Raw genomic sequence first — 20587 nt, 5'->3', positions numbered from 1 at the left:
GTTATGTTGTTTAAGTTGTACAACTACCTTAGAGATTAGGTCCTGTCACCTCCATTTTGCAAAAGAGAGATCAAAGCTTAGTTAGATTAACTATCACCTGAAATAATAAAGTTTTTAAGTGCAAGGATGGGACTCATTCCACATATGTCAAGTTCTTTTCCATTCTGCTGATGGCCTCTTTATCACCTGGTTGGCATGACTCCCTATTCTGTCCCTCTGGCTAACTAGAACAGAGAAAGTGGGGAGAGGTGTAGCTACAGTTAAAGGAACAGACCTAACATGGAGATCCTATGGCCAGAGAGTTTAAGCAAGTTATGGATACGGGTGACTATAAAGTAGTGGGTGGGACAAGAAGGACAAAATCTCTGAACAAAGAGAATGACTGAGATCAGGTGGGCAGGCTGTAAGGATGAAAAACCAGCACCTACAGGTGGGCTGGGGGAGAACCCTGCAGCTAAGTGGGACATAAGGTTTCCCAGGAAACAGGCCAAACAGACTGCAGGCACTGCTTAGGGCAGCAAGACTCATTTTTGATCCCATTAGGTGGTGAAAGAGCTGCACATACACTGCTGTGCGGGGCTGTCTCTGATTCTAGGTCCAGGCAGGGCTGAGCCTGTGGGAAATCCCTCCAGTCCCTGCAGGAGGCTGGTGTGGAGAAGGCTGGAGCAGGATGAAAACTGCCTGTAATGAAGACAGACTCACTGAAAAGATGCAAAGAAATGCAGTGGAATCACACAGTCTTAGATTATAACATAAAGGCATGATTTGCAGAATATAAATATGAATCTGTAGGGTGGTAAGTGATACAGAACTTTCTAGAGTCTCATGCTCAGACACAAGAGGGGTTTGGGTGATTCATGAGCTCAATTTCAAACTATCAAAGAATGTTTCATGGAAATCATGGGTTATTAGTCATCAAACACTGTACGGGAGAGAAAGCTCTTCACTAGGAGGTCTTTTTCAAATTTGATGCTGAGTCAAGAAGTCTGGATAAGAATGGGATTCTTCATATTTAAGAAGCTCTAGGAGATGCAGGTGCGTTGACCCTGGCACCACAGTCTGGGTCATGAGGAATTAGGAAGTTGGTAGAGAAAGTGGGACAATTTGGGAGTGGGGGGAAGGGTTGCTGAGGAAACACATAAACAAGGAGAAAATGTAGGAAAATAACATATTTGCATATTATATCACGGTCTAGTAAGCATCTATAAAAATGTATTATCCAAGTAATAACTCTGAGCAAGAAAAAAAAAATATAACAAACCAACATCAATCTACCTCTAGAGGTGAAAAATGCTTTAAAATAGCCTAGGACTCTCTAAAATGATCAAATAAACCATCAAATCATCTAAATGAAAAACTCAACCCATGTTCAATATCTACGCAGAAGCCTAAGGTGCTATTTACCTCGTTTTTTGCTTGCTATTTCTTCTATAAATTAGAAACCAGCATAATACCTATTAATTTTTCCCATTTACCCTAACTTCCAGGAATTGGGACAGCAGAGGAGAATAAGGGAGAGAATAAAGCCCAATTTCTGCTGGTCTGGCTCACTCACCAGCAACCTCAGTCCAATCAAATCCAACACAAAAGGGTAATCCAAGGAGTGACGGGGGCCTGGGACAAGTGAGCAGGAGTAGGAAACCTGAGGATGTCCTTAGTATTCCAGTTCAAAAGCCTGCTTTTTCCAGTTCAGTTAGGTTGGAAGAATAGTAACTGTACCTCATGATGCAATCCTGTCCTTAAAATCACCATAGGCGATGTTTGCTTACTAGCAGTTAAGTATGTCCATTAGATTTCCCATCATAAACATATGTGAAATCACCTTATGAACATGCTGCCTGGTTATAATCTTTAAACACAGAAATGAAATTAAAGGTGATACTGTGAGTGGACCATGACACAAATCCAAAGTCAAGTAAGTGAAGTTATTAATTCAGTCTCCAGATTCAATCATCCCTCAAACATTTTAGAAGCTCAGCTAGTCCTATGATTTGAGAATTTTAAGGTAAAAGAATGCAAATGTGTTATGTCCCTAAGATATAGATAATTAATATTTGATGTCTTTGTGGGAAATTTAAGACAGGAGCAAACTGACAGAATTATGTTTACGGTGGGAAATCTGATGGACATACTTAACTGCTAGTAAGAAAACTTCACCTATGGTGATTTTAAGGACAGGATTGCATCATGAGGTACAGTTACTATTTTCCCAACCTACACTGAAACTGGAAATACTAAGGAGCAAGCTTTTGCCATGTGACTAACTGAAGCTGCTCTCTGGACTGTAGCCCGCCAGGTTCCTCTGTGCATGGGGATTTTCCTGGCAAGAATACTGAAGTAGGCTGCCATGTCCTCCTCCAGGCCCTGGATATCATTTGGGCATTAAATTTAATATTCTTTCATGTCACAAGGGCTTCCCAGGTGGTGCTAGTGGTAAAGAATCCACCTGCCAATGCAAGTAGAGGTAAGAGACCTCTGTTCGATCCCTGGGTTGGGAAGACCCCCTGGAGAAGGAAATGGCAACCCATTCTAGTATTTTTGCTTGGAAAATCCCATGACCAGAGGAGCCTGGAGGGCTGCAGTCCATAGTGTCACACAGAATCACAAGGGTATCATTTATTAAATATGGCTATGGTCCACTAGGTGGGTCTGAGGTAGAAGGAGGAGGAGGAAGAAGGTCTGAGGAGAAGGAAATGGCAACCCATTCTAGTATTTTTGCCTGGAAAATACCATGACCATAGGAGCCTGGAGGGCTGCAGTCCATAGCATCACACAGAGTCACAAGGGTATTATTCATTAAATATGGCTATGGTCCACTAGGTGGGTCTGAGGTAGACCCACCTAGTGGGTTTTAAACAGCAGTTCCTAAAGTATTTAACACATCTAGGAAACTGGTTACTTACAAGGAGTTGCCTTGTGTGTATGTTTTGGTTACTGGTTGCACTTATCCATGTATTATTCACTCAACCTCGCAGCCGGCAGTCCCTCAGCACTTTCTGTGTGCCCTGCAGAACACTTTCTGAGGAACAGAGCTAAAAATAAGATGTTCCCTGATCTTTAGAAGTCTTAGGGTATTCTGGGATATAGACTAAAAATTACAAAGCATGTGAAGATGCTCTCTTTTATTTTAATTGTGGTAAAATACATATAACATACACTTTGCCAATTTAACTATATTTAAATTGACAGTTTAGTCTTAAGTTTTCATATTGTTGTGCAACAAACCTCCAGAATATTTTTTGCCTTTTATTCTTTGTCTTGTAGAACTTAAATTCTATACTCATTAAACAATAACTCCCTACTTCCCATCCCTCTGTCCTTGGTGACCATCATTCTACTTTCTGTTTTTAGGAATTTGACTACTCTAGAAACACCATAAAAGTGGAATTATATAGTATTTTTTCTTGTGTGTCTGGCATATTTCATTTAGTATGATGTACTCAAGGTTTATCCATGGGTCAGAAATTCCTTCCTTTTTAAGGCTGAATAATATTACATTGTAAGGATCAGGGAGAATTTTCTTTTTAGCTCTGTTCCCCAGAAAATGGCATTCTGCAGGGCACATAGAGGGTGCTGAGGGGCTGCTGGCTGGGAGAGTGAATGAGTAACATTTTATTTATCTATTCACCTGTTGAAGGATACTTACAAGCACACGTGTATGATAAATGCTATCTTAAGGGTATACAACACTAGGAGGAATTGGGAAGAAGATGCATTACAATTAACTCAGAAATGAGGAGGCTTTAACCAGAAGATGAGAGTGGGAAGGGTCTCTGAAGTAGAGAGGGCAGTGTGTGCACACTGGAAGCAGGGAGGATGTGGTACTTTAGGAAAATCTACACACAACCTGAGTCTTGGGGAGTGTGTGAACATGAGGACTTGAGGCTGGAGAGGTAGGTGGGGAGGAAATGCCTACTACCTTGTCTGTTCTGGTTTAGTCTGCTCTTCAAGACTCTGCCCTGGTCCCAGCTGAGGGCCTCAAGCTGCATGGGAAAGGAACATAACTTGCAGACATGGGTGCTGACAGGACCAGATCACAAGACTTTCTGCCATCTTCCACCTGGAATCTTCCCTGCTCCTCTCAGTTTGCTTTCATCAACTCTGAGTGAGTCTCCGAACTCTGACTCCATGGAGGGTTCTGGATTTTCACCCCTGACTGAATCATGATTCTGGGCTCTTCTCTGGTGGCTCTAAGCCGGCCACACAATCCCTGCTAGAATGGATATAGGACTGCCCTATGGTTCCAGTAGCAGCTCGCCCAGTCCAGTAAGGATCAGATCTGTGCTTCAGAAAGAAGCAGTCTGTAGGGGCAGGGCAGGAGGATGACAGTTGAGTGTGGGTTAATGGAGGACAAGTCTACGGGAAGGGCCAAAGGACAGAGGAGGAGGCCATAGCTGAAGGGCATCAGAGGAAGAAGAGAAGATTTCAGAAATACAGAGAAGAATGGATAGGAAAAAAGGAGATATTGGAGAGTTAGAGACAGTGAGTCAAGGCTGACTTCTCAGAATCCACATGAATAATCAGGTGTCAATATAGTGTCCTGGGTCAGGCTGTTATAGTTCAGGAGCTCAGGACCCACCAACCACCATGAGGGAGTTCACAACGCAGGGAAAGAAATACTGGGATCCCCATCCCCTGGTCAGTTTTTAAGAGAGATTCACCTGTGATGTCACTGATCTAATCTGCACCCATGAAGAACAAAGAGTCCTCCCAAGACACACAAGAAAGTCAACAGCAGATGTGGCACTAAATCTTCAGCTGAATTTTTAAAGAGACAAATGGCTTAAACAAACCTTTTCTCCTGGTTTAATGTCTGTTGTCAGGTCCTTCAATACCAGAGGCCCATCTGAGCTGTACTTGAAGTTCACATTGCTCAAGGCAATCATTCCATTGTTGGGCTAGTCTGGTGGTGGACGAAACTCGAGTTCCCAGGGTGCTTCTTGCTCAAGCTCTATATATTCTATCACCCTTTCTACTGAAATCATCTGAAATATATATGACATCATGTGGGTTAGGAGCAGAGGGCTTTATTTATGGATGTTCAGAGACTGTAAATAAGGTGTTCTGTTTTTATATCTTTTCTGCTTCCAGGTCTTAGCATCTGTGAAGGACTGAAGTAGGAGTGTGATGACTCCTTTGATGATTTGCAAACTTATTCATCATCCTGTAACAGTTTCACTTAAGGCTGTCTTCTTCAGCATTATATTAAAACTAAAAGAATTATATAAATGAATGCAAATATTTTACTTATTCACTTTCTACATCTGAATAAAAAGAATTTTGTCAAAGAAAAGAATACTTATGAGCACTAGTAAGTGGTCATAAAAGGGCCACGTGTTATAGAGTAGAACTGGATGGTCATCAAACCTCATTTTAATAATTTCTCACTTTCTACTCTATTAGAAAAGAGAAATGCAAATATTGCATTTTTTTGTTTGTTTGTTTTTCTCTCTTTGGGACAATATGCAATACTCAAAGGAGAATATAATTTAAATACTGACCAAGGCCTCCTAAACAAAAATAATTTGACATCTTTGATAGAACATTCAGAGAGGTGGCTTATTCTACCAAAAAGGAGGGACACCAGCACATTCCGGTGTTTAACACATACAAGAATAAATTCTAAAATAAGGCAGGGACAAATATCTATCAATTAAACAAAGAACTACAAAATATTGAATTCTTCTTTTACCAATAATGAGCAATTACCAGTTAAGAAACAATAATAAACAACCTCCCCCCAAACTGGTTTATATTCTCTCCAAAATTTCAGAACCTCCCTCTTACAGAGACATTTATTACATTTGAAGACAGGTTGTTATGAATAAAAACCTGCTGACATGGCATACATAAGACTGAGTAAAAGATGTACTTTTTTACATTAGCTTTAAACAGATGGAGGAGGATATAAAAACCTCTGTGAGCTAGATGTAAAAACAAGTTTAATATTTTACATAAGAATTATTTTTATACTTTTTAATGGCAAGAAGTAGTATAAGGTTAAGAATGTTAAGATAAACATCACCATATGCTCAACTTCAACACTTAGCCTGATGCACCATGGGAACACCACTATGATGTTGAGGGCATAGGACAGTATCAGGCCAACCTGCCCGACATTCAAAACTAAATGAGGAAGAAGAGGGGGGAAAAAGTCAGTCCTGTTTTTGACCTTGAGGCCAGTTCCTTCTATCACTTTATTAAGATAACTCCTTTATACTATTTAAATCATTAACATATAATGACAATATTACTTATACTTTTACTATCATTTGATTGAGTCCACAATACAATTAAAACCTCCGTCCCCAAAAATTAAAACCACTATGAATTTAGAAAGACTTAAATGAACTTAATCTCAACATTGTCAATATACAGTAGACAATGAGGAATAATGTTATTATTAAGACTTTTGTCATTGTGGTTTAAAGAACAATCAAGCAATTTCACTTTCTATGTCCAAGGCAACCATAATTGGAAACCATGAAAAACAAGGCAATGGTTTCTAAAAGCCAGTGCTTTTAAAACTAAAATACCATTCTCATTGTTCCATATTAAAGACTGTGATTCAATATTGCTCTTATAGAATATTTAGGGCTGGTAAATTCATGCTATATACACCAACACCTGCTCATCTGGTACCCACCCAGCGATGAGGATGGTGTCCTTTGCTACAGAGAACCTTTCTCATCCCAGTGCACCAAGCATCTGCAACCAAGAGACCCCAGTATCCCTAAAACCAAAATCTAAAGTCTTAACTTGGACAAAAAGCTTTATGGCAAATTTGGTTCTCTCCATCCAACTACTAAACACTACCAGGAAAGTTTCTAAGGTCAGCTTGCTATCGCTGAGTAGACATCTACTCATTCAAAGAAAAAGAAGAGAATAAAAGGTCCCATCAAGACCCAAATGACCTCTCTACATGGGCCACACTGTGGAATCACATGCTGCAAATGCTTTAATACAATTCATTAGAACCAAACTGTATTTGTTAGACAAGGCAGCAAGAGTTTAATAACTGTAAATACAGCTATAAATTTTAATCACACCATAAATAGTTATTTATACCCATACTTACTTTGTGCAAGAAGCAGGGCCCCAAAGTCAACAAGACAGATGAAGATAAAATAGATGATATCCAGACGCAAAGAGAACCATCGGGTTATAGTGAAAAGCAAGAACCAGGCCTCTGGATTTGTGAACCATAATAAGCATAATGAATAAGTTAGAAAAACCATGTTAACTGCTTTGAACAAGAAAGATCATTTTGCTCAGTTGAGCTACAGAAGATTTTTACACAAAGTAGGGTGGCAAAGTTATACACCCAAGGAACATGAAGGTTCCAAAAAGCTGTTTTGATACCAGACAACATGGGACACAGAAGAATCACACCAGGAGCTCTGTGGAACTATATTCAATAGCTTGTAATAATTTATGATGGAAAATTATCTGAAAAAATACACATATAAAATTGAATCATTTTGCTGTACATCTGACACTAACATACTACTGTTTATCAACTGTACTTCAATAAGAAAAAAATTCAACTCACAGGTTATAAACAGTAATATGATCACAATGGAGAAAATGGAAAAATGGTCTCATTGGTACATTTCCTACAGTGCTAGGCCTCGACGTGAGGCTCATCCTCTCTCAGGGCCAACTGTTCCCAGCTTTCGGACAGCAGAGAGCACAGCTCACACACTCTTTCCAGCACCTCCACACTTATTACAGGGCCCTGCACAGTGTTTATTCTTAGGAGCCAGTGTCTATACAACCATGAGCTAACTGGATCTGCGAAATGCCATTTTATCTTTAAGATACAATAAAGACTGGAGAGATGGGCCAGGATTTTACAGATCTAGAGGGAATTCTGAAATTTCTACTTAGGGAAAAATATTACCAATATTCAGAATAATATTAACCAAGTGAGTTAAAAATCTGTTAATTAGATAATGATTTACCTCAATGGAATCTGCTGCCCTGCATGCTCTGAAAAGAGAGTTGACAAACGGTAGCCTGTGGACCAAGAATGGCCATCATCTGCTTTTGTAAATAATTTTATTGGAACACAGTCATGTGCTTTTGCTTATGTATTACCTTTGCCTGTTTTTGTGCTACAACAGCAAAGTTGATAAGTTAAAACAGAGATAGAATGGCACACAAGTCTAAAATATTTACTATCTGTTGTTTGAAAAAAATATATATATATATACTGACTCCTGTCCTAAAGGGACAGAAAGCCATAGGACTCCATGATGGAAGGACGATGGAAGTCAGTCTGGGGAGAAGGGGGAAAAGGGGACCACAGACGGGGTGCTGGGAGGAAGGGGTGGGGGAGGCAGGTGTGCAGTGGGGGATATGGGGCAGCACAGAAAGAGGTGCTGACCAGCAAGACCACCTGAGAGGGAGGTCAGGCCTCAGATGACAGCACATCCCATCCTTTGAAATCATCTCCAGAAACTCACAGACCTGAATGCAAGTCCTGGTGTGAGTCGAACAGTTCCTGAAACCTCTGCTCAGCTTTGTATGCCCGGATGGTCCAGAGTCCTTGGAGAGAAGATGCTAAGTGGGAAAACACCAAGCTCTGTGCTGGGGAAGCAGAGACAGACACAAGACAGAGAAAGTCAGGAAGGCTGGATGCAAAGAAACCCATAGCCTCCCGTGTGCTGTGATTGCACATTCTGCCAAACAGTGCACTAGAGTTCCTAGTTGGGCTGCCTGGGGGAGAAGGGGTGATGCCCTTTCTGGAGAGAATTCTCCATGTGCCACTCAAACTCCGGCTCATGCCAAGCTTCACCTTAATGACCTAGAAATGAAAGATTCTCTTTGAATCTATCTTTGTGCCTGCATGTTAAGTCTTCTCAATTGTGTCTGACTCTACGACCCTATGGACTCACCCACCAGGCTCCTCTGTACATGGGATTCTCCAGGCAAGAATACTGGAGTGGGTTGCCATACCCTTTTCCAGGGGATCTTCCCAACCCAGGAATCGAACTCATGTCTCTTGTGGCTCCTGCAGTGCAGGTTGATTCTTTACCGCTGAGCCACCAGGGAAGCCTGAATCTATCTTTAACCAAATTCAAATTTGACCTAGATTTAGATACTGAAATTCTTTACTAGCTCGTTCATCACAATCCTCAAACATGGCCTCTCTCCAAATTCTTCCCTGACATCTCTCTGGGTGGAAACTGTTCACAAACGTTTGATTCAATAGCATTTTCTTTGACTGCACTGGGTCTTCATTGCAGCATGCAAGCTTTCTTTAGTTGCAGTGCATGGGCTTCCATTATTTTAGATCACAGGCTCTAGAGCTCATGGGCTCAGTAGTTGCAGCACATGGGCTCTCTAGTTGTGGCACACAGGATTAGTTGCCCTGTGACATATAGGATCCTAGTTCACCAATCAGGGATTAAGACTAAGTCCCCTGCATTGGAAGGCAGATTCTTAACCACTGGATGAGAAGGATAGGCCCAATTCAATAGCATTTTTAAATTTAATTCTCTTTGAGAGTTCTTACCACACTGAATTTTGGTGAGCTGTCTGTGTGCTGTCTCCAACTTAGATGAGTAACCTAAGAGCCAGGATAGAGTCAGTACATCCCCTACGCTGAACCAGAGCCAGACATAGGACAGGGGCAAGATGAGTAAGAGGAGCAGACAGTCTGCCATCTCCCCCATCCTGGGACTCTCCCTGCACCTGCACCAGATGTCTCTGCATGGGTCACAGAACACCTGGCACTGCACCACCCTTGTGCCCACAGGACTTGCTTAGCCAGGTGTCCCTGAACGGTCTTGACTTCTTCTCTGAGAATCTAATCCAGGCTTTTAAAACTACCTGCTCAATGCTTTTTCTGGCATTTGGAGGTCACTGTGGCATGTGATACACACATACCTTATAAAACCTAACTGTGCCCTTAGTGATCATTTTCTTTGAGTGACTTCATGTGGGTTTGGGGTCTGGCATCCCTTCACTGACCATTCATTTCCTGCCATCTTCTCTAAGAGGACATTGACCACAAGCACCAGAGTTAGGCACCTGCCCATCAGGGAATAGGTGGGCTGCAGGCTGCCAGGCAGGGAGGACCCTTACGGTTCTCACTTCTACCATGAATGAGGCTGTAGCCTGCTGCAGTCAGAGGCAGATAGTGAGCCTGTGACCTCTGTCTGGGGTGAGTGATAACTTGTGCTGTATCAGCAGGAAATACTGACATCACTCTGTTACTTGTACATCTCCTAAAAAGACCTGTTAGTAAAATCTGGGCATTTAGGGGAAGTTAAGGTCACTTATCTTGCAGGAGGCCTCAGAAATTATATCAAATCATGGGGTAAGAATCAAAGGGGAGAAACTCCAAATTATTTTCAGGTTTTCACTCCTTAGCCTGGCATCCAAATGCCTGTCTGGGTGACAGTTCAGTCATTATCGACATACACAGGCTCCATGGGGTGGAGGGGCTGTAGGGGGACAGGGAATAAATGGGCAAAGACACAGAACTCCTCTTGTGCTTATTATTCCTGGATCTATCATATAATAAAGGAAGGAGCAGGCTTCCTCCTCTGAGACACTGGAGCTCAGAGAGGGTGGGAAGCCCTGCACTGGGGCAGGACAGCCTGGGCTGGGTCCTAGCTGACCATCCACTCAGCCCTGTGGCTCTTTCTACCTGGGACATCTGATCAGGAACCCTAACTGTTAGGGACCCTCAGCTGTAATATTGCTGTAAGGAAATATACCTTCTTTGAAACAGGACATGATATAACATTTCCCTTTGTATCTAATTCAGGCAAAGAGCCTAAAGTGGTTCAATGGTGTTTCTGACCTTCCAAGGACATGTCTGTGGTCTTACTTCAGCATGCACACTGTTCTCTCTCTTCATTGTATTGCATGGCAAGTTGATTCAATCATGTCTGACTCTGCAATCCTATAGACCGTAGTTCACCAGGCTTCTCTGTCCATGGGATTCTCCAAAAAAGAATTCTGGAGTGGATTGCCGTGCCCTCCTCCAGGGGATCTTCCCAACCCAGGGATCAAACCAGAGTCTCTTTAGTCTCCTGCATTGGTAGGTGAGTTTGTTACCACTAGCACCACCTGGGAAACTCTTATTCTATTGAGTAACATTTAATTGTATTTATTTTAGCTTTAACTTTACACTTTTAAAATAGCAATATGAACTTTTATTTTTTTATTTTTTTTTGCAGATTTTTGCATATGTTTTATTTTTTTAATTTTATTTTATTTTTAAACTTTACATAATTGTATTAGTTTTGCCAAATATCAAAATGAATCCACCACAACAGCAATATGAACTTTTAACAGCACTTTTAAGACTGAGCTCATGATCCAAATAACAAAGGTTAGGAACTCTCTTCAGGGCTTTTCTGCATTCCCAGAAGGTGTCCCAACCAGACCCCAGAACTCAATTACTCTGGAAGCAGGGGGCTCACAGCGATGACACAGGTGAATTCCGGGCCCATCACACTGTCAGGAGGATGTCAAGAGTCCAGCTCCAGAGAACACAGAAAACTCACTAGAACCAGGCTGTGATTTCCAGACCAAATGTGACGTCAACGCTATTCATCACAAACAAGTCTTCTGAGCAGGAAGTAGATGTGCCTGTTCCCCCAGGGAGAGTCCTGGAATGAACTCTTCAGCGTGGCCTCCCTCACCTGCTTCCATCACCAGGAGATCAAAGTGCAGTTGATTCTCTCCAGCAGGGATGGAAGATGGGGTCGACTTTAGAAACCAGGTGTCATCTCAGCCTTGAACACCAGGTAACCAAACACTCCATCACCTACCTCACCTCATGCCCAAGAGTTACAGTGGGCCAGAGGGGATGATGACCTGTGAAAATCTATCCTGTGTCTTTCAAACCCCACTAGGGGTGAACAGGATGCCAGAATGTGGGAACTGGAGGGTCTGCAAAGAAAATTAACTAGTACACGAGGAGAGGGGATGTCAAGGCTCTGGTCTCACCTTGCCTAACATAACACCCTTTTCCCCACAAAGACCGAGCCCACGATCCTGAAGCAGACTATATAACAGCCATGATATCAGTCAGAAGTCATAGATGCATGTAACCCTACAGTTTACATGACATACAGCTGTGTCTCCATAACCCTGAGGACACTTGGGGACACATTCCACCTGGACTGCAAATCTTCCTTGGGGTGGGGGCGGGGCAGTGAACCACATGAAAAGACCCCAAGGTGGCAGCCTTGCTGCAGGTTATCATTCACCTATGTGAGAACTGCCAGTTGTTACTATGTTCTTAATTCCTTCACATTTGGACTTCCCTGGTGGTTCTGTGGATGAGAATCTTGCTGCCAGTGCAGGAGACAAGGGCTCAATCCCTGATCTGGGAAGATCCCACATGCCAAAGAGCAACTAAACCCATGCACAATTATTATTGAGACTGTGCTCTAGAGCCTGAGAGCCACGAATACTGAGCTCACAAGCTAGAAGCCCAAGCCCTGTAGAGCCTGTGTCCCCTAAACAAAAGAAGCCATTACAGTGAGAAGCCCACATACCAACGAAGACTTAGCACAGCCAAAAACAAACAAATAAAAAATTTTAAATACCCTCATGTTCAAAGTTCTGGTGCCTTTGGTAGTCACTACCAAATATTTTGGGGCTTCCCTGGTAGCTCAGCTGATCAGGAATTTTTCTGCAATGCAAGAGATTGTGGTTTAATTCTTGGGTTGTGAAGATCCCCTGGAGATGGGATAGGCTACCCATTCAAGTATTCATGGGCTTCTCTGGTGGCTCAGATGGTAAAGAATCCACCTGCAAGGCAGGAAACCTTAGTTCAGTCCCTGGGTTGGGAAGATCCCCTGGAGGAGGGCATGGCAACCCACTCCAGTATTCTTGACTGGAATCCCCATGGACAGAGGCGCCTGGTGGCTACAGTCCATGGGGTCACAAAGAGTCAATATGACTGAGCAGCTAAGCACAGCACAGCACAGCATGTATTTTACAAGATCAATTCAAGAAATCCTGAGAGCCCCAGAAGGCAGGTATTAGTATACCTGTGACAGAGGGAAAACCAGACTGAGGAATTAAGAGTACTTCCTGCCCAAGATTAAATAAATTAACTCACCTAAGTGGTAGAGCTGAGTGTCAGACCCAATTCTGTCTTATTTCCAAGGCTGTTGTTTTAATCATAACAGCAGTGTCTCAGAGGGAGAATAATCAGGTATAAGGATGTCCATGAGTGACTAAATGCACTTTTCTCCAGACTTTGTTTACCTTCAGAAAATCCTCAAATCTTACTTAGCTAACATCCAACAGCCTTAGACATTACCGTACATCATACTAAGCACCTTAGGTTGAATAAAGTCCCAGGGAATCCGGCATGAGAATGCCTTAAGATAGCAGACTTGAGGATCCAATCTGAATAAATGTGGCACATGCGCTAAACCTCTCTTTGCAATGTCTCTGACAGACATTACTAGTTGATCACAGAATCCTTACAGATAAGATTTGATACAGATTCATAATTCAGGTACTGCCAAATGAATAGGTTTGGCTAGAAAAATGCAACCAAATGCCATAGTGGTTTTGCATTTTGGTTATGCTCAGTTCTAGAAAAATAAAAAAAATATTATGATCAACTGCACATTTGTCACTAAGAGGACAAAAATCAACATAATGCTCCAGAAAGGTAGGCAGCTGGATCTGAATATAAACCTCAGGATTTTAGCAGTTTTTCAGAGCACAGGAATGAAGTAGGCTTATGCCTTCTGGTTATAGCGATCAGATGTCTTTTTGCTGGTGGCTCCAGCAGTGGCCTTAAAATATACTATTAGTTACTGCATAGAGAAAAAAGTGGTATCCTTATTTATTGCACAGACCCACAACCTGGAGAGAGAACATAAACATTCTAATCAACAGGCCATCTCATTTGGTTACCTGTGGTATGGAAGAGGGGTATCTGGATTGAATTTACTGTCTAACATTGTTGCAGCCTGCTGCTGCTGGGGCTAAGTCACTTCAGTCGTGTCCAACTCTGTGTGACCCCATAGACGGCAGCCCAACAGGCTCCCCCGTCCCTGGGATTCTCCAGGCAAGAACACTGGAGTGGGTTGCCATTTCCTTCTCCAATACAGGAAAATGAAAAGTGAAAGTGAAGTTACTCAGTCGTGTCTGACTCTTCGCGACCCCATGGACGGAAGCCTACCAGGCTCCTCTGTCCATGGGATTTTCCAGGCAAGAGTACGGGAGTGGGGTGCCATTGCCTTCTCCCATTGCAGCCTACGAGGTTGCAAAAAATCCAAATACTCCACAGGGATGGGGCCAAAAAGTTCTCAGACTCTACAGGTGAAATCCTGTACTGCTTTTTGAAAAAGGCCTCAGGAGGTGCCCTTCTCTCCACTTCTATGTGGATAGGAAGTGGCCCATGCTCTAGGCAAAAATCTCTGAAAAACATTCCTTCTGGAACAGTCCCTCTTTGAATGGAACCTGCTTTGAACAAGACTATTGAATGACTCCATTTCATGACTGACTTCAAATCATAAAATGATTGAAGCCCTGTCTACACAAAAGACTGTATGGAGCTCATCATTTCTATTCTGTTTTCCCAGGTCCTACCATCATACCAAATCACATCATCAAAATATCACATATGTCTGGACTCTACTGCTCCATAATCCAATCAAACACCTCACAAAACCCAGACCTCATGGGAGTTTAGCTGGTTCTCTTGACTGAAAATTTTTTTCTACAGCGTTTATGACACCAACTGTACTTTATGCAAATACATAGGATGAATGCCTCTCAAGAGTTTATTATTAAAAATGAAACATACATATTTCACCACCAAAAACTCCTTTGTCTTGATTAACTTAGATTTTTCCACTTAGTAGATACAGAGAAGAATGAGACTCAATATGTTTCTCTTCTTGGCTTGGTTTCTAGAAAGTTAAGTTGTTATTAACTTGCAGTAACTATCCATAGTTAAGGTTTCTGACACAAACATCTTCATTTTCTGTCCTTATACCTTCTTTAAAAATATTTAACAATTCTACTTTCATTATAATTTTTTGTTTTAATATTGATGAAATATGTCTGTGCATTAATGACGAGATAAGTTCTGGATTATTTCATCCATTGTGATTGCCTGAAGAATAGAATGATTAATCATAAAATAATGTTCCCCATTATTCTAAAACTAGGAAGCTGAATGGAGTGATAAACTGCTGCTGCTGCTGCTAAGTCGCTTCAGTCGTGTCCGATTCTGTGCGACCCCATAGACGGAAGCCCACCAGGCTCCCCTGTCCCTGGGATTCTCCAGTCAAGAACACTGGAGTGGGTTGCCATTTCCTGCTCCTAATGCATGAAAGTGAAAAGTCAAAGGGAAGTCGCTCAGTCATGTCCAACTGTTAGCGATCCCATGGACTGCAGCTTACCAGGCTCCTCCATCCATGGGATTTTCCAGGTAAGAGAACTGGAGTGGGGTGCCATTGCCTTCTCCGAAGTGACAAACTAAAAGTCTACTAAACAGATCCTCCTCCTGGGTCCTCCTAAAGGGATTATTTCCATCATCATTTATATGAACAGTCTTGGGGAGGGGTGACCATAGTGTGACATCATTGCAAATACTGGTGATGATAAAGAGCAAACCTGGAAATAACAGGGCTTATCTTTTCCATACATTTAACAACTACAACTTACTTACCATCTTAGGAGTATGTGAAATAATGTATTTTCTAAAAATATCACCTTGGACATATGAATACATTTCCTGATGGCTCCTTTCCTTTTCTTAACATTTTCCTTTCCTTGTCATTTCTAGTAACTTCAAGGGAAGAAAAATTCCCTATTTTCCTTCTACAATAGTACCAACATGATGAAACATATTTTTTGGAAAACTTTATACTGGGTGGCTGTTCTGTTTTAGGAATTATGTCATGAACAAGACAGAAATGGCCCCTGTCCTTATGGTGCTCATACTCATCCTTGTGCTAAAATGCAAAGCTGCAGCTGACCTGCCACCAGCTCAACTTGTCTTAAGGGTCACACTGACTCACAGGGCCCATAACATACAACTACCTAATGCTGATATAGGGAGAAATTCCAAAAGATATATTCTACAGGATTTCAGGGGTATGGTTAATTATGGTATAAATGCAGCCAACCTGCATTGCCATTCCAACCTGAGAGTTCCAGTACTCACTTGAACATTCCAGGCGTTTCACATCTCGTGACGTCTCTAAGAAATACCGCCGAAGAAAAAAGAAAAGGATGCCAAGGGGAATCACAGGTATGGCAATCCAAGGAATCACCATCACCACCACAACCACCACACCAATCACTTGTAGAAGTGTCTGGAAGAGTGAAAAATAGATGCAGGGGCCTCTTTATCAAGGATTATTTTCAAAAATAAACTTTAATAGACTATTTAGTTGTGACTAAACTTCTTTTCCTGAAAGATGTATTGAAATAGTAGAGAAAGCTTTGCCACCCAAACAAATAAAATTATAGATGGTTCTAATGATATTTATTGCAAGATTATGTGTGTGTGTGCTCAGTTGCTTAGTCATCTCCGACTCTTTGCGATCACATAGACCGCAGCCCTCCAGGCACCTCTGTCCACAGAATTTTCCAGGCAAGAATACTGGAGTGGGTTTCCATTTCCTCCTCCAGGGGATCTTCCTCACCCAAGAATCAAATCCATGCCTCCTGCGTTTCCTACATTGCCAGGTGAGTTCTTTACCACTAGCCACCTGGGAAGCTCTATTACATGATTCAGTTCAGTTCAGTTCAGTCGCTCAGTCGTGTCTGACTCTTTGCAACCCCATGAATTGCAGCACGCCAGGCCTCCCTGTCCATCACCAACTCCCGGAGTTCACTCAAACTCATGTCCATCGAGTCAGTGATGCTATCCAGCCATCTCATCCTCTGTCGTCCTGATTGCTGTGTGCCAAAAACCTTAAGAACCTTCTAGGTATTAGCTCTTTTAATATACTTAGTAGCCTATAAAATAGGAATTACTAATTTTAATAGATGATAAAATATTTGAGGTTCAGAGAGACTAGGACTTGAACCCTAAACTATCATGAGTCAGTAGGTATTACTAGAGATGAATGAGCAGCCATCACAGATAAGGAAACCAGAAGCCTCAGTTACACAGGTAAGGAAGTGGTTAATTACAAAGTTAGTGTCCAGTAAAGGAGGAAAAGATGCAAAAGTGACTTTTGGAAGTAGAAATTTTTCTTTCCTGGTTTTCTATCCATGGTTAACATTTACTGAGTGCTGACTCTGTACAGGGCTACACATTTAATACTTGACATGTATTAGCTTATTACGTCTCACAATAGCCCTATCAAGTAATAGTATTATCTCATTTTACAGATGGAAACACTGAGGCACAGGGAAAGGAAAAGGAGCTTGATGGAAACAAAGCCTGAGCCATGGAGCCAGAGAGTCTACATCATGAGCCATTAGGACATACTTAAGCTTGTTCCCAACATACCGCCAACTATTTATTGTCCAGGAAAATTATTTTTACTTATTTGAGGCTCCTAATCTATCTTAATTTTTTCTTCTAAATACCTTATTTAAGGAATTTCAGAGTTCATCAGCATGCCTAATAAAGAACAGACAAAAGAAGAGAAATGTGATAAAACAAATTTTGGGTATTTCCTAGAAATATGGGGAAGAATTTTGATAATAAACAACTTTTAAGCAAGAAGAGTTTTTTTTTTTAATTTTATCCTCTGAATATAATTAAAATTTTTATCATTATGATAAAAATGACTGTTTTAAGGAGCAGTGATTATAACAACAGGGGGTGCCATTTACCCGGTGTTTACTCTATGCACAGCACTGTGGTAAGAGTTCCATAATCATTCACTTAAGCATCACATCATTCCATGAGGTCATTTTATCTTGGGAAATGATCTTGGTCTAAAAACACAGCAGGTACAATAGAAGCCCAAATCATTGATAGATGCTGATTTAGACATCCATATTTATCAGGAAAAGTATGACACTCTGATGAAAAGTTTCAGGTGATAGGAATGCAACCAGCACTTAGTATCTATGTGTAGTATCTATCTCAGTATCTAGTCTGCTATGAAAAGGGGTCAAAAGTTGAGGATATGCAGATTCACAGAATTTGGGCCAACGCCTCCAGAGTTTATGATCTCAGATGGATACAGTTCCATGGTGATCTTCACAAGGCACTGGGGAAACACAGGGAAGAACATGTGAATCCTTTATTGAAACTTTGAATAAGAGATTGACAACTGAATTTCACAGGCTAGAGAAATAGAGAATGACATGAATAATTTGAGGATAGCAATCACAATTCCTGGAAATTTTGACCAAAAGGGAGCTGGGCTGGGAAGGTCAAATGGCTTGTTCAAGTTAGCACCAGGTATTCTGTGTCCTCTTAGAACCAGCACTCCCTGTTCACCAACCCAGGGCCTCCACACTTTGTTGCCCAGGGCAGCTGTTCCCAGCATGTCTTTGGTGGATGCATTAGTAGAGTAATGCCTATATCACAGAGACTTGGGTTATCATTTCACAGCTCTTCCAGATAAGTTTTCTCAGATGATCTTCACAACCATTTATGAATGAGAAAAGCAAGAACTTTCATTTCCATTTATAGGTAAGAAAATTGTAAGCTAGGAGGGTCAGCAGTTGTCCTAAGTTTTCCCAGGAAGGTACTGCAGGTCATGAAGAAAGACAGGAAGAATCTGTACTCTGGGAATCTCAGAGACACAGTTGTTTGCAGAGGAGCCTGAAAGGGGAAGGAAATGTCCAGAACTGTGACTCTGTATTCAGGAGCCCTTGTGAATCAAAGTGCATTATTTGGATAGAGACATGTGCTTTTCCTGTTTCTCCCCATCTGCTGTGGTATCAATATAAAACTCAGAGTGCAAAGCATGGAATCTGAAGGAACAAATTTCAATCATAAGTGGAGAAATATACATCTGTCTAACCTCCCTTCTATTATATTTTCAGTTGAACAATTTCTTACAGCCATAGCATTAACTAATGCATCCCACCTTGCTATACCCTTTTCTCATGGGGAGGGGTCCTTCCTTCTGTGTGTGATCTTAAGTCAAGTCACTAGGTTTGCCATCAGTAGTTGTCAGGAAAAAAGATCTGAAATGTCAATTATAAAAAATCCAAATTACAGTTTTTAGTAGACTCACATTATTTTATTGGACAATATTCACCAGTTTCAATAGCCTGGCTCTCCCCAGGTGGGGGCCTTTTATGACCAACCCAGCATGGCAGATAACCTAGGAAGAAGAGGTAAGATCAAAATGAAGGGCTCCACCTGAGCTGTGCCAATACTTTTTTCTTGAGTCCTCATTAAAGACCTGTAACTATTGTTCTCAAAAGCTCCTAAATTAGGTCCTTCAGATTTCATGCTCCTTAATTCTGAAGCAATTCAAATAGGCTTGTTATAAGAGTTTTATTTCTATTTACAGGTCATACCCTAACCAGCCTTATAGTGGATATTGGGATTTCCTTGTGGCTCAGCTGGTAAAGAATCTGCCTGCAATGCGGGAGACCTGGGTTTGGTCCCTGGGTTGGGAAGATTCTCTGGAGGAGGGAAAGGCTACCCACTCCAGTATTGTAGCCTGGAGAATTCTATGAACTGTATAGTCCACCGGGTCACAAGAATTGGACACAACTGAGCAACTTTCACTTTCATAGTGGATATTACATATTATATTAACATATATACAATGCATGAGTTTATATTTAAATTTATTTATGCATATACATTTATGAATCTTTTATTGCCAGCTGTCTCAAACTGTTAACAGAAGCTGTAGAAGACAAAAATAGTATCCAAGCAAAAAGTCAACAGTCTGAAGAAGGAGAGAGCATATTTCTGTGTGCGACAGAGATCCCTTCCTTGAAGCCAGTCTCATTTATTTCTTCCACATTTTCAGGAATTTCAAGGAACCTAATCCTAGCTACACACACAATTCACCCCATCTGACTGGATTTCAGGCCCATCTGATGGCCCATATTACCATGGCCAGTACTTCTGTACTTCTGTCTCACCATGGCACAAAGACAATGATGTGTGTACAACAAGAAACATGTTGACCCAGAAGAAGTGACCCAAGTCCTGATGCTCCAGGAAATAAAGGGAATCACTATTTTGATATGCTTATTTCCCACTGGGAGCACACCAGTTGGGAATTCTATCAGAAGTCATGAATTCACATGAATAAATAGAAATAATCTTTTGGATGAATCTTTCACTTGAGAGTACATGGTGATTTTTCACAATTCAATTAAGTATTTAGTTTGCAGAATATGATAACTACACCTAGAGGAGAAATTCCATTAGCCTGATATTGTGCTGAGATGGGGTTTAGTGTTAACATTCTTGAATATTAATAGGGAGGGTAAAACTCTGTACAAGCTGGAATAAAGATTGCAGGAGAAATATCAACAACTTCAGATTTGCAGATGATACCACCCTAATGGCATAAAGAGAAGAGAAACTAAAGAGCCTCTTGATGAATGTGAAAGAGGAGATTGAAAAAGATGTCTTAAAATTCAATACTCAAAAAACAACCATGGCATCCAGTCCTAACACTTCGTGGCAAATAGAAGG

General features: G+C 41.4%; 1 protein-coding gene across 1 annotated transcript in view; it reads right to left on the bottom strand.

Moving 5' to 3' along the window:
• Window positions 1-4774: 4774 nt before the first annotated feature.
• LOC101907471 (ATP-binding cassette sub-family C member 4-like) overlaps window positions 4775-20587 on the bottom strand; it is a gene marked incomplete at its 5' end in the record, with an annotated part of 69753 nt that continues 53940 nt past the window's right edge. The window contains 3 exons of the mRNA XM_024989120.2: window positions 4775-4985; window positions 8473-8592; window positions 16169-16319. Coding sequence (XP_024844888.2) covers window positions 4945-4985; window positions 8473-8592; window positions 16169-16319 — 312 coding nt within the window. The remainder of the gene's footprint in view (window positions 4986-8472; window positions 8593-16168; window positions 16320-20587) is intronic.

Source organism: Bos taurus, unplaced genomic scaffold (genome assembly GCF_002263795.3).
Source record: "Bos taurus isolate L1 Dominette 01449 registration number 42190680 breed Hereford unplaced genomic scaffold, ARS-UCD2.0 Leftover_ScbfJmS_2158, whole genome shotgun sequence".
Lineage (NCBI taxonomy): Eukaryota > Metazoa > Chordata > Mammalia > Artiodactyla > Bovidae > Bos > Bos taurus.
The sequence above is the reverse complement of the archived record's forward strand: the minus strand, read 5'-3'. Positions and strand labels throughout refer to the sequence as shown.